This window comes from Cygnus atratus, chromosome 12 (genome assembly GCF_013377495.2).
Source record: "Cygnus atratus isolate AKBS03 ecotype Queensland, Australia chromosome 12, CAtr_DNAZoo_HiC_assembly, whole genome shotgun sequence".
Taxonomy (NCBI): domain Eukaryota; kingdom Metazoa; phylum Chordata; class Aves; order Anseriformes; family Anatidae; genus Cygnus; species Cygnus atratus.
In genome coordinates this window covers 12,249,148-12,262,771 of record NC_066373.1, presented here as the reverse complement: position 1 = coordinate 12,262,771, position 13,624 = coordinate 12,249,148, and the positions used below count along the sequence as shown (strand labels likewise).

Genomic DNA, 13,624 nt, shown 5'->3' with positions numbered 1-13,624 from the left:
GCAGAGCAGACTTGGATTTCGGCACCAAGCAGGCAGGAGTAACAATCTCCTCCAGCCTCATTGAATGTCTGGGCCACATCCAGCAGGGCACATGCTGTCTCAGAGAATTCTCCACCTAAAAACATCTCCTGGTAGAAATAGGACGGTCTTGTGATGGCAGAAAAGAGCTTCTCTGGGTTGAGTCCACAGTCTGGAATAAACAAAAACAAACCTGAGCACCAGACTGATACCATGAACTTCAACTTCTTCTTCCATTTGTCCTTTCAGCACCTAGAGCTGCCATGGATGGTACATACATATGAATAACACTAAAGTGGATATCATAACTGGAGTTTGTTTTCTTCATAACAACCTGTAAAGTGTATGTTTTAGATTCACGGCTAACATGTCATTGATAACACACCACTGTTTTGGCTGTTTGCTGAGTGGTGCTTGCACAGCATCAAGGTTGTCCAGACACACACACATTAGCCCCTTGCTTCACTTATTTTTTGCTAATATCAAGTCTAAAATGTTGGTCACTTGAGACAGGTAGTCAGATTTCCTTGGGTCAGAGGACGAGTTCCTCTATTAGTTTCCCAATAGTTGGACTAGGGGAGCAGAAGGGGGATTTTCAAGCATTTTCTTCTTTATTCTTACTATTCTGACCTCCCTGTGGCATTTGAAACAGCCTGACTCACCCTTCCTTTTAACAGACTGGCATTTCAGGGGTGATTCCCATTAAGGCTGCCCAATTCTGCAGCCCTTGAGCCCTTACGGTGCTCCAGCCTTGGGCTCCACCATGTAACATTGAGGCTTGGCTCTTTGGTCCCCCAGGCACTGATTTGGCAAGAGTTTTGTCTTCCCTCCTGCTGTTGCTAAGCATAGACACCATGCCCTGGGGTATGGCATCTTGTCCATAAAGGATATCTTGGACAGCCACTGTCAGTGTCCATGTGGAAAACCCAACAGGAGCAGCCCATGGAGAGGAAGGACATCTGCCATAGCTGTTCCGCATCAAATGCCACTGTGGTCATCGAGACCTGGGGAGGTGGGGCAGCACCTCTGTCTCCAGCAGTACCCTTTGATAACAGGGTACAAGGAGGCTGTTTAATCGGGCTTAGGTTCAGGTGATGAAATGGGGGCAGAAGGTCTGTTGCCAAAATCAGAATCATCATCCTCGTTATCAGTTCTTGGTGCCTGTATCTTTTCAATGGTCCCACTCTTGGAGACTGGCCATGTACATTCTTTGTCTAGCTGTTGTAAAGCCAGAGGTCTGTGGCTAGTTTCTATTTGTCAAAATAATTACCCTTAACATGACTACAAGATTCAAAGGCAACCACTAGAGCTTGTTGTAAAGCGCCTCGACCTTTCTTGCCTTTAGGAAAAACAGGAGGAGCTTTCCTCCTGCTCTTAGCAAAGTGTCTGTGAACATCAATGTCTCCTGTCTGTTCTTCTGTTTTTCCAGCTGGAACAGCAAATAGCAGTTGCCAATTTCTACTTTCTCAGGATGTTTTTCCCTTTCCCAGACCATTTTCTTGCCTCTCCAGTTGATCAGTAGTGTTTTGTTCTTGCACCTGTCAAGGCTATCTCAGGATGTCTCTGGTTTTTCAGTACCCCTTTCTACTTCAAAGAAGCTGGCTGTGCTTTACAAGGATGCTTCTTGCTCACAGGTTTAACTGTCAGGCCAAGATCCTATGCTAGCACTTCTCAGACTCACAGGCAGCTTATTTTGCCAGTTCTTTCACAGAACTCTTCTGTCAGTGATTATCCCATCATTCCACCATAAAGATGCCTTTATGGCTTCTCCCATCACGTTTCTGCAATGGTCTGATATGGAGTCATCTGGGTGTCTCCTGCGGGGCTGCAGGGACAGCTTCTCTGCACATTGCCACAGCACTCCAACTGCTCCCTTTCCCCGGCACAGCTGGAGAATTCAGAGGTTCACCCTGGAAATCACTCAGCTTTCCCCTTTCCTTTCCCTCACCCTCCCACTCTGCGAGAAGGGAATGCTCTGCTCCCTGCCAAAACCACCCTGTGACCCCAACCCACCTGTGGCTTCACACAGCCCCACACAGCCCCAACCCAACTCCAGCCCCAACTGGTCTGGAGGGCAGAGGAAGGACCCTGCTGCTTTGGAGAGCACAGAAAATTTGGGGGGAGAGGAAGGTCTGGCAGCCGTTTCTGAATGAGAGGCTACTGGAGGGATCTTTGGCTGTGCACGTGCACAGCAAATACTGCTTCAGAGGCCCCTGGATCCTGTGTCTGCCCCTGCCGCAGAGCCCTGAGCCCACCCCGGTGTTGTCTGGGCTTGACAGTACATTTTGCAGCTGCATTGCCTTGCTGAGGAGGATGGGGGATGGCGACACCCCATCCCACAGACAGCCTGGAGAAGGAAGATCAAGGTGAGGAGAGCCCCACTGCCAACACTCCCTGGGGAACAGGGTTTTGGCTGCAGCACCTCCAGTGATGCAGAACTTCATGGCAGAGGTGAAACCCATTCCGTGCTGAGGAATGATCCTGACGTGCTGCAGGTCTGGCAAGCAGAGGGGTCAGGGGCACCAAATGGCATGTGGAGATCTCTGTAATGCACCAGGAGGTCTTCAGTTTGAGAAAGTGGTTTAAACCACTGCCTTAAGTCTTTACCAGCCTTCAGGCTACCGAAACATGGAGTTTCCTTTGTCTTAGTGCCCCCTCCTGTCAGCTGTGCAGAACTCACTTCGGACAGCAGCTTTCAGAAAAGAAATTAGAAGTAACTGAGCAAGATAGGTCCCTCTGGGAAAGTCACTCGGGGCTCAGCTGGTGAAGGAGCTACTTGTGCATGGGAAGGGGAGGGGAGGCTTTTTATTTGCAGACTTTTTTTTTTAATTCATACCATATTCACTTTAGAAAGCAAACAGAGCTAGGAGTGGCAAATGAGGAAATGGTTCCACCAGGGAGCTGTGCCGCAGCTGTGGGAGGGGATGGATGGCCACGGTGGGCTCAGAGCAGCAGCTGTGTCCTCCTTTTGGGCAGGGGAGATGCCACCGAGGAGCCCCGGGCACTGGGGATGCTCCTGGGCAGGTGCGCAGGTTCTTCCTCCTTTTTTGAGAGCAAGCTGTGGAAGTGAAGGAGCTAGAAACAGAAACAGAGGGCAAAATTCATTGCTCGTTTACCTTTAGGATTTGCAGTTTGTAGGGAACTACTTGCACACTCCTACAATCTTCATTTACTCTTTTACTGAATACACATATTTCTTTACTCATACAAAGTTCCCAGAGCATTTTCCCTTCTAAAGATAATGCAGAAGGAAGAGAATAAAACTAATCTACAGAAGTTGTCTTTTAGCAGTAGAAGCACCTGTTCTACTTTTACACGGCTGAGACACAGAATGGAAGTACAAGATGTCTTCGTCCCTTTTTTTTTTTTTCCACAGAAAGCCAGGTTTGGATATAAGGCCATTAAGCTTATCTGAAGAATAACACACTGAACTTGAATAACTGATGTATGTTCAAGTTGAAAAAAAAAAATCCTTGTGCAAAAATATTAAAATCCCCAATGGGATATTTTTCATCCAGAATTACTCAGCTTTCTCTTAAAAGAATTTCTAGCTTGTCAAAATAATCTGAGATTGATATGAATGTGTGCAGTGCAGTTCAGGTGGCCCCATGTGTCACTGCAGCCTCTGCTCTCACACAAATACTTTTTGCCTTAATGTGAAGGAGGGCTCTGCTTGGGCGTGAGTGGGTTTGAGGTGCTGGGCAACCCCATGGCAAACTGCTCTAGCACCAAACCTTCCTGAGAGGTGAGGGAGCAGGAGAAGGTGAGCAGGAAGGACTGAGAAAGGTAGAGAAAGGAGAAGAAGGAGGTGAAGACAATGTCCAGTCTCAAATCCAAGACCTGACCATGGATTGTGCCAATGCATGGGACAATCTGATGGACAAGCCCACTGTAGGATGGACAGTCCCAATGCAGAGGGTAGTACCCAGGGATGAGGCCACCCCAGGAGGGGACAGTCTGAGGAATGAGGACATCCCAGAAGGAAGGTCCAATAACGTACAATAATTGGGGAAAGTCCCAGTGGCTGAGGACAGTGCAGACAGATGAGATGGTCCCAGGGGAAACAGATCCAGGCGCTGAGACCTCCATGGGTAGGGACAGTCTGAGCAGATGTCGAGATACCAGCCCCACAGCCACACAGCTCAACCTCCCTGCTCTCACCTTGGGCCTCAGGACCTCAGCCCCATGGGTACCCCCAATTGTTCTCCATCCCCTAACCCTGGAGTGGGGCAGCAGGTCACCCCTGAGTCCCCCAACTCCAACCTGACCTCCGTGGGGTCTTCAAGAGGCCAAACCCTTTGCAGACCCTTCAGATATTTTCACTCTGCTCAGTCTGGTCCTGGACAGGGTTGGGATGTGAACAGGTCCTGTGGAGAGCATCTGCAGGCAGCTGGAAGAACTGCTCTGGTGTCCTGCTGGCACCCCAGCACTCCTCCAGCACCCCCCACATTCACCAAGCTCCCTGTCCATCCTACAGAACCTTCTCCACAGCCAGAATGGTCTCTGCTCCCCTGTTTCAGAGCCCCAGGGTCGAAGTAGACTTTAAGAGATCTCAGGAGCTGGTTTCTCTTCTGCTGTCCTAATCCTGTTTCTCATGAGCACTTATTGCCCCTCACCCAAAAAGCAGGGGCTCATCGACAACCAGTTCTCCAGTGACACAACTGCACTCTCAGAGAGATGAGGGGGAAAAGTGCTTCTTTGTTTTGGCCCTGCTTCTCAACCAGCCCAATGCAGAGCCTCAGGCACGGGTGCTGCAGCTGAGTTTTTGGGTGAGGGCGTCTCATATGGCTGCAAAGATGGAGACAGGGCGCAGCAGGAACCTCCCTCAGCCTCCATCTCCAAGTGGAAGATGTCTGTTCCCCTTCTCTGGCAGCCTCACCACAGAGACCTGAGCAGAGTCCTTGGCAGCCCAGCCCTCCCATGCTGCGGGCTCTTCCTCTGAGGGCGTGCATGAGGGAAAAGAGGCAGCAGAGGGTGCCTGGGGCAGGCTGCAGCCCCTACAGGGGCACCCCAGCGCTCGGGCTCCCCTTGCTCACACCTAAATGATAAAGCTTTCGCCTGAACAGGGGCTTGAACCCTGGACCCTCAGATTAAAAGTCTGATGCTCTCCCAACTGAGCTATCCAGGCTCACATTTGGGCTTTTGGGTGATGCTCAAAATAGCCTGGTGAGGCCCCTGTGTCTTTGTGCCACCAGGGGGATGAGATGGCGACTTGCTGCTACCACCAGGCTGACCCCAGAGCCCCTCTCCCTGCCCCTGCCCCTTCCCCAGGACGCTCGGCCCTGGGCAGGGAAGGGGCAGCGTCCCGCGGGGCAGCTCCGTCCGTGCGGGGCCGGCTGAAGGCAGGACGGGCAGCGCCTGACCTGGGGGAGAGACGAGGCTGGGGACTGGGCACATCCTGGGGCTCCTGCTTCTGAGAGCAGTGGTCTGGAGCAGCCTCTGCCCCGTGCCAGTGCCCGGCTCCGCTCTCCCTGTGCACCAGAGGCCCCGACGCCTGTGCCGCAGCACCGCCAGCTCCTCGCCCTGCACAGGGACGGGCCCGCGGAGCCACGGCTCCCGGGACACACTGCGAAGGCCCAGCGCGGCCTCCTCCAGCTCTGCCCCCTCTCCTGGCACCGCGGGATGCCCAAGGGCAGCCGTGGATCCTCTGAGGGAGGCAGGGGGGGAGCAGGGCCCGAGGCAAGGCCCGGAGCGCACGGCCTCTGCCGCGCTGCTGTGATCGTATAGTGGTCAGTACTCTGCGCTGTGGCCGCAGCGACCTCGGTTCGACTCCGAGTCACAGCAATGGTTTTGCAGAGATCCCGGTGCACAGGGGGCTGCCCTGGCATGGCCCCAGCCCAGCGTCACCCTCTGGAGGCACGTGGCGGTCACCGTCCCCGCACACAGCTCAGGCACCGTGAGGCCATGGGTTGAGCCACCAGGTCTGCTCACACCCGCAGGCAGGGCTCCGGGCATGCAGAGAGTCCATGGCACGTCTGCAAGGCTGGGCCTTCGTCCCTCCCCGTCCCTCCTCCCCATCACGGCCAGCCCCTTGCAGCTCTCCCCTCCCCTGCGGCCCGAGCGCCTCTGCCTGGACCTGCGTAAAATATAAAAGGCTGTTTGCTTGGCGACGTCCGGAGGGAAGCCCAGCCAAGCTGGCCATGGGGAGGACGGGCACTGGGTTTGCGCTGCTGACGCTGCTGCTGCTCCCGCAGCCCGCGTCCCAGTTCTGGCTCTTCAATGTCCTCTTCCCACCCACCTCCACCCCAGAGGCACCCCCGACCAACAGCACGCCGCCCGTGGTGCTCGGTAAGGTCACATCTGCCCGGCCCCAGCCCGCCTGCCCGGGTGCTGGCGGTGAGGCCGGGGCACTTTGCAGTCTCTGCCCAACTTATCGGAGACCCCAGCATGGCCAAGGGGGGGTCAGGGCTTGCTCTGCTCGGGGAGGGGTCTGCTGGCAGAGGCATGGGGGGCTGCAGCTCCCCACTGCTGTTCCAATGGGATGGGATCTACCACCCCTTGCTCCCCTGCCGTCTGCCCCAGCCCTGTGCTTTTTGCTGCTCCCCAGTGATGGTTTCTCCATCCCCTAATGCTGCAGGAGGGTGCCTGTCTCACATCAGACCACCCTGCCAGGGCGTTGGCGATACCAGAGGTGCACGGAGAGGCAGGAGAGGTTGGGGCATCACCTAGGGACGTGGGGATGGAGCACCAGTCCCGCTGCCTGGCCAGGGCTGTTTGCAAACACCTCCTGGTGGTGCACGGCTGTGGCCAGCCTTCCTGTGCCCCCTGTGCTGTCTCTGGGGACTTGGCATGAGATTTTGCCACAGGACCTGTTCTGAGCAGAGGGGTTGTTTTTCTCTCTCTCTCTCTCTCTTTTTTTTTTTTAATCAAACGGAGTTTCCCTTTTAAAAAGAGAAGAGAAAAAGCAGAACATCTGAAGGCTGACCCTTTGAACACCCGTGCCCATGGAGTTCTGCGTGTGCCAGGGCAACCCGCACTGAGCACCACAGCCTGGCAGGGGCGGCCGTGCCCCCAGCCTCTGGCACGGCGTGGTTGGAGGGACAGTGCCTGGAGCCTCGGTGGCCAGGAGGCCCCAGTGGCTGTCAGCACGTAGAGCAGGGGGTGGCGTGGCACCGTCCCCTCTTCTCCGGATGGCCTGCAGCAACAAGAGCATCTCCACAACGCTCTTTCACCTGGCTGCAGCTTGCTCAGGCCCCCATGCAGCCCCAGTCCAAGCCCCCCCAGGACCTCCCTTTCTCCCCATCCCAGCAGCAGGGGTTCCTGGCTCTGCCCTGCGCCCCCAGCACTAGCCTCACCCCTGCCTTGTGCCCAAGCCATGGTGCTGGGGTGGTCGGGACACCATGGGCGTGCAGCCCATCCCCCTGGGCCAGGCGTCCCAGAAACCCCCAGTGCCCTTGGGACCCACGATAACCCCTCCGCCCCCACAGGAGCTCCCTTAATAATTACCTAATGTCCTCTCCAAGGCGAGGCAGAGCTCAGGACTACACACACTGGGGCTGCTGGCTGCCCCGAGGGATGGGGGGGAGAAGGGGCAGCAGGAGGAGGGTGCCCAGCTGCCCCCAGCACCCTTGAGGGGGCAGTCCCCCATGGGACTGGGGGTGACCACCTGCCCCAGGAGCTGCCACCTGCTCTGCTCGCTCCCTGGACAGATCCAGCAGTCCTCTGCCCGACCCATCCCACGCCTGGGCTCTCCTCCACCAGCATCCACTTGTGTACGGGGAAGGATGTGCTGACCCTCACCCTGCTTTAAAGGCAGGATTAGACCTTCCCTGTATCCACAGGGAGCCTCCACAAGGGTGAAGGAGCCATGAAGCAGGTTGAGCAAGGCAACCAGCAGATCCCATTCCCCCCTTGCATGGGACGAGGCTTTTGGATGTCCCTGCATCCCTGGGAATGCTCTGCCATGCCGTGGAGCTGTGGCTGTGGTGGGTGGGATGAGGCTGGAGCATCTCCGGGCCAGGTTGACCTTGCACCCCGCTGCAGGGACACTGCTATGGCTCTCTCAAACCCGTGTCCTTGACACGGTTGGGGTCCTGCTAGGGCTGCTGGGTTCACTCAGCACCCAGCGCTCCCATCCCACCAGCCTGGCAGCCACTGTCCCCTGTGGTCCCTTCACTTCTCATCCTTGTCCAGTGCTCTGGGGGAGGTCTCAGATCCTGCACGCTGGCCGGGAGCAATCTCCATAGTAAGCGTCCCCTGTCCCTGCCAGGGAACCGCAGCGCAGGTCCCAGAGGCAGAGCCCAGGTCACATGTGGCAGGCAGTGAACTTGGTTAAAACGGGGTTGTGTTTACCGTATGTGATATTTGCACTGAATTCCCACAGGGAACGGTTCTGAACCATTTTAGAGATCTTGTTCAGCCTACATGGAGGGTTTAAAGTTCAGGAAAACAGTGTGTGGGCCTTGGGCATCAGCACTGGGACAACTTTCACCCTGGACACCTCCCCAGGGCCTCTGCTACCCTGGGCAAACCGATGGGTGTGATTTGTAGGGCAGGGGACACGGTGGGGCTGGGCATCCCCAAGGAGCTCCGGCTCTATCCCTGTGGCTGCAGAGAGGAGAGGAGCATGGAAAGGCAGCCATGCAGGGGGAGATGCACCAGGCTGCTTCATGCTGGTCCTCACGCTTGGGTGGGTGCTGGGTGATGGCGGCAGCTCCTGGCTGGGTGTCGCAGCACAGAGCGCACATGGTGGGGAGAGGCAGCTCAGTGGTCCCCAGGGATGTGCTTTTAGCCCGGTGCCACCACTTTTGTGCTCACCCCGCATCTCCAAGTGCCCTCAGATGCGTTGTGCTTGGCAGGGACAAGGGCCTGGGCAGGCTGTTTTCCGTGGGTGCTGCCTCCAACAGCATCCAACAGCAGGTCCAGGTCCCCGGGTGTCCCCAGCCAGGCAGCCCCAGGGGAGGATGGAGGCTAGGGAAGCATGGGACCAGGCAGCCCCACAGAGATGGGGTCTAGCTGGCCCTGGTCTCTTTCTGTGGTGCCTGCAGTGCCCGGGTGTCTTGGGAACCAGCTGGAAGCCAAGCTGGACAAGCCAGATGTGGTGAACTGGATGTGCTACCGCAAAACTGAGGACTATTTCACCATCTGGCTCAACCTCAACACATTCCTGCCAGTGGGAGTTGACTGCTGGATCGATAACACCAGGTACCGCTCACCCCCATCCCGGGAGGTCCCCAGGGAAATGACCTACCAGGGATCTCCCTCCCCTCTCCTCCCTCTCTGGCCTTGACCCAGCACACACACAGAAACACGGGAGCACCATCCTGCCTGGACTGTGCATTCTGAACACAGCTCTCACCGGTGCTTTCCAAACGCCTGCCCCTTTTCCACATCCCCACCACGTGCTCATGCCAGCCAGGCCGTCCTCAGCACCTCCTAGAGATGCTGCCACCCTGCCCATGGCAGCAGGGCCAGAGAGACACTGCAGCCTGCTCCACGGAGCTTCCTGCCCAAATACAGGACCCCAAAGTGACATGGGGACACTGGCTCAGCACCAGTCCATGTCCCCATCCACACAAGACTTTGAAACAGCCCCCTGGGGCCAAGCTGCCACCTGGTGATCTCTACCCTGTCCCCCATGGACATGGCCCTGCTCCTATCTTCTGTCCTGTCCCTGCAGGGTGGTGTACAACCGAACCTCTCGGAAAATGTCCAACGCCCCTGGGGTGCACATCCGTGTACCTGGCTTCGGCAAGACCTATTCTGTGGAATACCTGGACCAGAGCAAACTGGCAGGTGAGAGGAGCCAGCTTCGTGGAGAGGCACAGGGTGTCCAGGGCTCCCAAACACCCTCCAGCAGAGGAGTCTCCACGCTCACAAGGTTCATCCCAGCCTGGTTCTGCAGAGCTGATGGAGCCCAGGTCACCCAGGAGTGAGGGACGCTGACCCCAGGGACACATTCCCTTCCCACTCCGAGTGCCTTGACCCCAGCGCGTCATGCTTCCAGGACACACACAGCCACTATCTCTGACCGGAACGATTGAGCTTATCAAAGGGAATTCTGGCTGTGAATAGGATCAGGGTGGAAAAAGTATAACAGGAGAAGACCGTAGACCTAATTCCCATCTGTTCTCTCTCTGCAGGTTACCTGCACACCCTGGTGCAGAACCTGGTGAACAATGGCTACGTGAGGGACCAGACGGTTCGGGCAGCCCCCTATGACTGGAGGGTCGGGCCCCGTAAGTCTAGGGTTGTGACCAGGTCACGCATGCGGGGAGGGAGGCAGGATGGCTGTCAGTGAGCAGGCCAGCATGCTGACAGGAGTAGGGGGATGCTTCAGCATGGAGGAACCCCTGGACAGGGCTGGCTGGCTGTGTCAGTGAGCACTTGGCCACCACCAGCACTCTAACGTGAATGTGCCTGGTGGCACTTCTGGTGGCTGTGCCCACACTTCTCTCCAGCTGGGGCTCTTGGGGTCAGCCCTGTGGCCATGACTGAGCTGCCCAAGAGCTGGTGCCTCTCTTGCCCACAGAGGAGCAACCTGAATACTTCCAGAACCTGAAGGCGCTGATAGAGGAGATGCACGATGAGTACCAGCAGCGTGTCTTCCTCATTGCGCACAGCATGGGCAACCTCAATGTCCTCTACTTCTTGCTACAGCAGAGACAAGCCTGGAAAGATCAATACATCGGGGGCTTCATCTCCCTGGGTGCCCCCTGGGGAGGGTCCGTCAAGCCCCTGCGTGTCCTGGCATCCGGTGAGTGATTTCTCGTGTGCAGAGACTTCTTTGTTTTCTTTCTCTCCTGCAGAAATGGAAGGGTGGCAGTGAGCAGGGACCAGACACTGTGGTGGAAGAGCTGGGGGACAAACAGCCGGGGGCTAGGGGTGCTCCTTGAAACCAGAACTGCTCATCCTCGGCAAGAAAATGCTTCAGACACAAATTGTGAGGCCAGGGAAGCAGTCTGGGGATCTCACCCTCTTCTCGCTGCCTCCCCAGACATCCACACTGCCTCCGATGGTGCAGGATTGTGAGGCAGACCGACCTTTGCTCCAAGCTGTGTGACCCTTCTGTAGCAGAGGACACGGAGGCCACTGAAGGGACCCTCGCACTGTCCTGCACCACTTGCTGGCATCTCCCCACGTATCAAAGCCCATCCCCCATAAGCTTTTTTTCAGGCTTTAAACTCCCTTCACCCAGTTCCTCTTTAGCTTCTTTTCAGTCCAGAAAGCCACAATCAATTGCCTAATGCTGACATCCCAAATATCTACAAGTCACAAGCTGAGACTCCAAAATGCAAGGAATTTATTTAAAATCATGTGCTTGAAAATTTTAACATCTGACCCCTTGCATCATTCTTAGTTGTTACACAGTCCAGAGACTTTTTTTTTTAAGGTCATCTAAGATCATTGCATGGTCTTAGGACTCCAGACACACCAAAAACACCCAGGCTTGCAGGAGGCAATGCAGGTTGCCCACCTGCTATCAGCCCCCTTGGGCTCAGGTCACCCATGCGTGGAGGTGTAGGGCTTGCAGGGAAAGCCCAGGGCTGGGTTGGTCAGTGCCATCATACCGCCAGGTTTGTCTACACTAAGCCCCTTCTTCAGCTGGAGGGTTAAAGCCCAAGAGAAGAGTTTTGGTGTTTGTTCTGGATATTGACAGCCTTGCCACAGTAGGTGCATGCTGTGAGTCTAGAGTGGCTGAGAGGTGGCAAACCTTGGGCAAACGCTGAGTATGTTAGGCAGTATGTAGGGATCCATCGTGTCCCGCACATGCACTGCACAGCACACATGCTCCCTCTGACACCCTGGAGAGATGCAGAAATTAAGGGAAGAGCCCTGCCGAGGAATGAGGAGAAGACACACTGTTGTGAACACTGTTGCAGGGCCCCTCTCACCCTTACCTTGGTACTTTTCTTCTCCCTGTTTCTGATGAGTCCTTATGTCCTGCAGGTGATAATCAGGGCATCCCACTTATGTCCAACATCAAGCTCCGTGAAGAGCAGCGCATGACCACCACCAGCCCCTGGATGTTCCCAACAAGCCTGGCCTGGCCTGAGGACCACATTTTCATCTCCACACCCTCCTACAATTACACCTACCGGGACTACAAGCAGTTCTTCACCGATGTCAACTTGGAGGATGGCTGGTACATGTGGGAGGACATGAAGGACTTGCTGAAGGGCTTACCCCCTCCTGGTGTGGACACATATTGCCTCTATGGCACAGGCTATCCCACCGTGGAAACTTACATATATGATGAGCATTTCCCTTATGAGGACCCCGTGGACATGATTTATGGGGATGGGGATGACACTGTCAACAGACGCAGTTCAGAGCTGTGCAAGCGGTGGCGCAACCAGCAGAAGCAGAAAGTCCATATCCAGGAGCTGCGAGGCATTGATCACCTCAATATGGTCTTCAGCAACCTGACGTTGAGCTCCATCAATGAAATACTGCTGGGGAGCTTGCAGGTCAGGGCTGGCACCAAGGAGCAGGGAGAGCTGGGGCAGATGGGTGCTCTGAGATCCAGCCGAGAGGTAGGGAGGAGGGGGAAGAACTGAAGGAAATGGTGGCCAGCTTCCCTCCGTGCTGGTATCCACCAGAAGCTGGTGTGCAGGGGGGCAAAGGACTCAGAGTTGGGTATCTATGAGAAGGAGCAAGACCAACAGCTCGGGTGGATGGGCTGGCACCCACTTCCACTCTGATTGTTTTTTTGTTTTGGGAACGGTGATTAATTACACTTCAGAGGCTTGTCACTTCCCACTAGCGGATGGATAATTAACCGCACTGCCAGCTCATTAACATCACACTTGTGGATTATGCTGTGTGCGCAAGCCCTCATCGCTAGCAAGCTATCTTTAGACACTTCAGACCGTGGTGCCGTAGCCTTTGTCCACGCAGGACGGTGCCTTGCCAGGGTCTGTGAGCAGCCGTGTAGCACGGGCGGGCTCGCGGTGCCGGGGCAGCCACCGGGGTGGGCACGGGCAGGAGGACGGACATGGCTTGCAGGAGAGCCCCCGCCAGCCTCCAGCATGCAGGCAACGAGCTGGGCCCCCAGTGCAAGACCGGCTTAGAATCAGCAGATCTACCAAATAATAAATATACCTGGCTTCTACACCTTGAGCCGCCTTCGTGTGGTATTTTGCAGCTTGGCTCCGCTAGTGTGACTGGGTGATAACCAACGTGTAGCTGAAACTCTGTGGTGAGCAGTGATGGAATGCAAGGGGAGGGCTCAAAGCTGCACCTGGGGAAGTTCAGGTGTGGTCCTGGGGTAAAGTTCTTCCCCAAGAGTGTGGTTGGTCGCTGGAACGAGCTCCCCGGGGAAGCAGCCATGGCCCCAGGCTTGTCAGTGTTGAAGCGTTTGGACAATGCTCTCAGACCCATGGTCTGGCTCTTAGGTGGCCCTGTGCTGAGCCCAGAGGTGGACTTGGTGGTCCGTGCGGGTCCCTCCCGACTGAGGAGATGCTGTGAAATTCTCATTTCCTGACAGGACCCCAGGAGATGGGGCTTTCAGAAAAGCCACACGGCCATCAGGACCTCACGGTACAACCGGGCACGCCTTTGTGCCAAAATCTGGCTTCCTCGGGCGGCTTCGCTTCCCCATCGGCTTCCACCGCCCGAGGAAAACCAGGCGGGTTGCAGCGCTGAGCACGGAGGCGGCTCGGCT

The 13,624-nt window shown here is 56.1% G+C and overlaps 1 protein-coding gene and 2 non-coding genes across 3 annotated transcripts; 2 read left to right on the top strand and 1 right to left on the bottom strand.

Annotated features, from left to right (window-relative positions):
* Window positions 1–5,073: 5,073 nt before the first annotated feature.
* On the bottom strand, window positions 5,074–5,146 carry TRNAK-UUU (transfer RNA lysine (anticodon UUU)). Its single transcript has one exon. It is a non-coding gene; the product is annotated as a tRNA-Lys (tRNA).
* Window positions 5,147–5,730: 584 nt separating this feature from the next.
* On the top strand, window positions 5,731–5,802 carry TRNAH-GUG (transfer RNA histidin (anticodon GUG)). Its single transcript has one exon. It is a non-coding gene; the product is annotated as a tRNA-His (tRNA).
* A 241-nt stretch (window positions 5,803–6,043) lies between these two features.
* Window positions 6,044–13,072, top strand: LCAT (lecithin-cholesterol acyltransferase). Its single transcript, XM_035543373.2, has 6 exons — window positions 6,044–6,306; window positions 9,006–9,162; window positions 9,638–9,753; window positions 10,101–10,196; window positions 10,490–10,714; window positions 11,908–13,072. The coding sequence occupies exons 1-6, from the start codon at window positions 6,159–6,161 to the stop codon at window positions 12,516–12,518; spliced, it is 1,353 nt and encodes a 450-aa protein (XP_035399266.1). The 5' UTR covers window positions 6,044–6,158; the 3' UTR covers window positions 12,519–13,072.
* The last annotated feature ends 552 nt before the right edge of the window (window positions 13,073–13,624 follow it).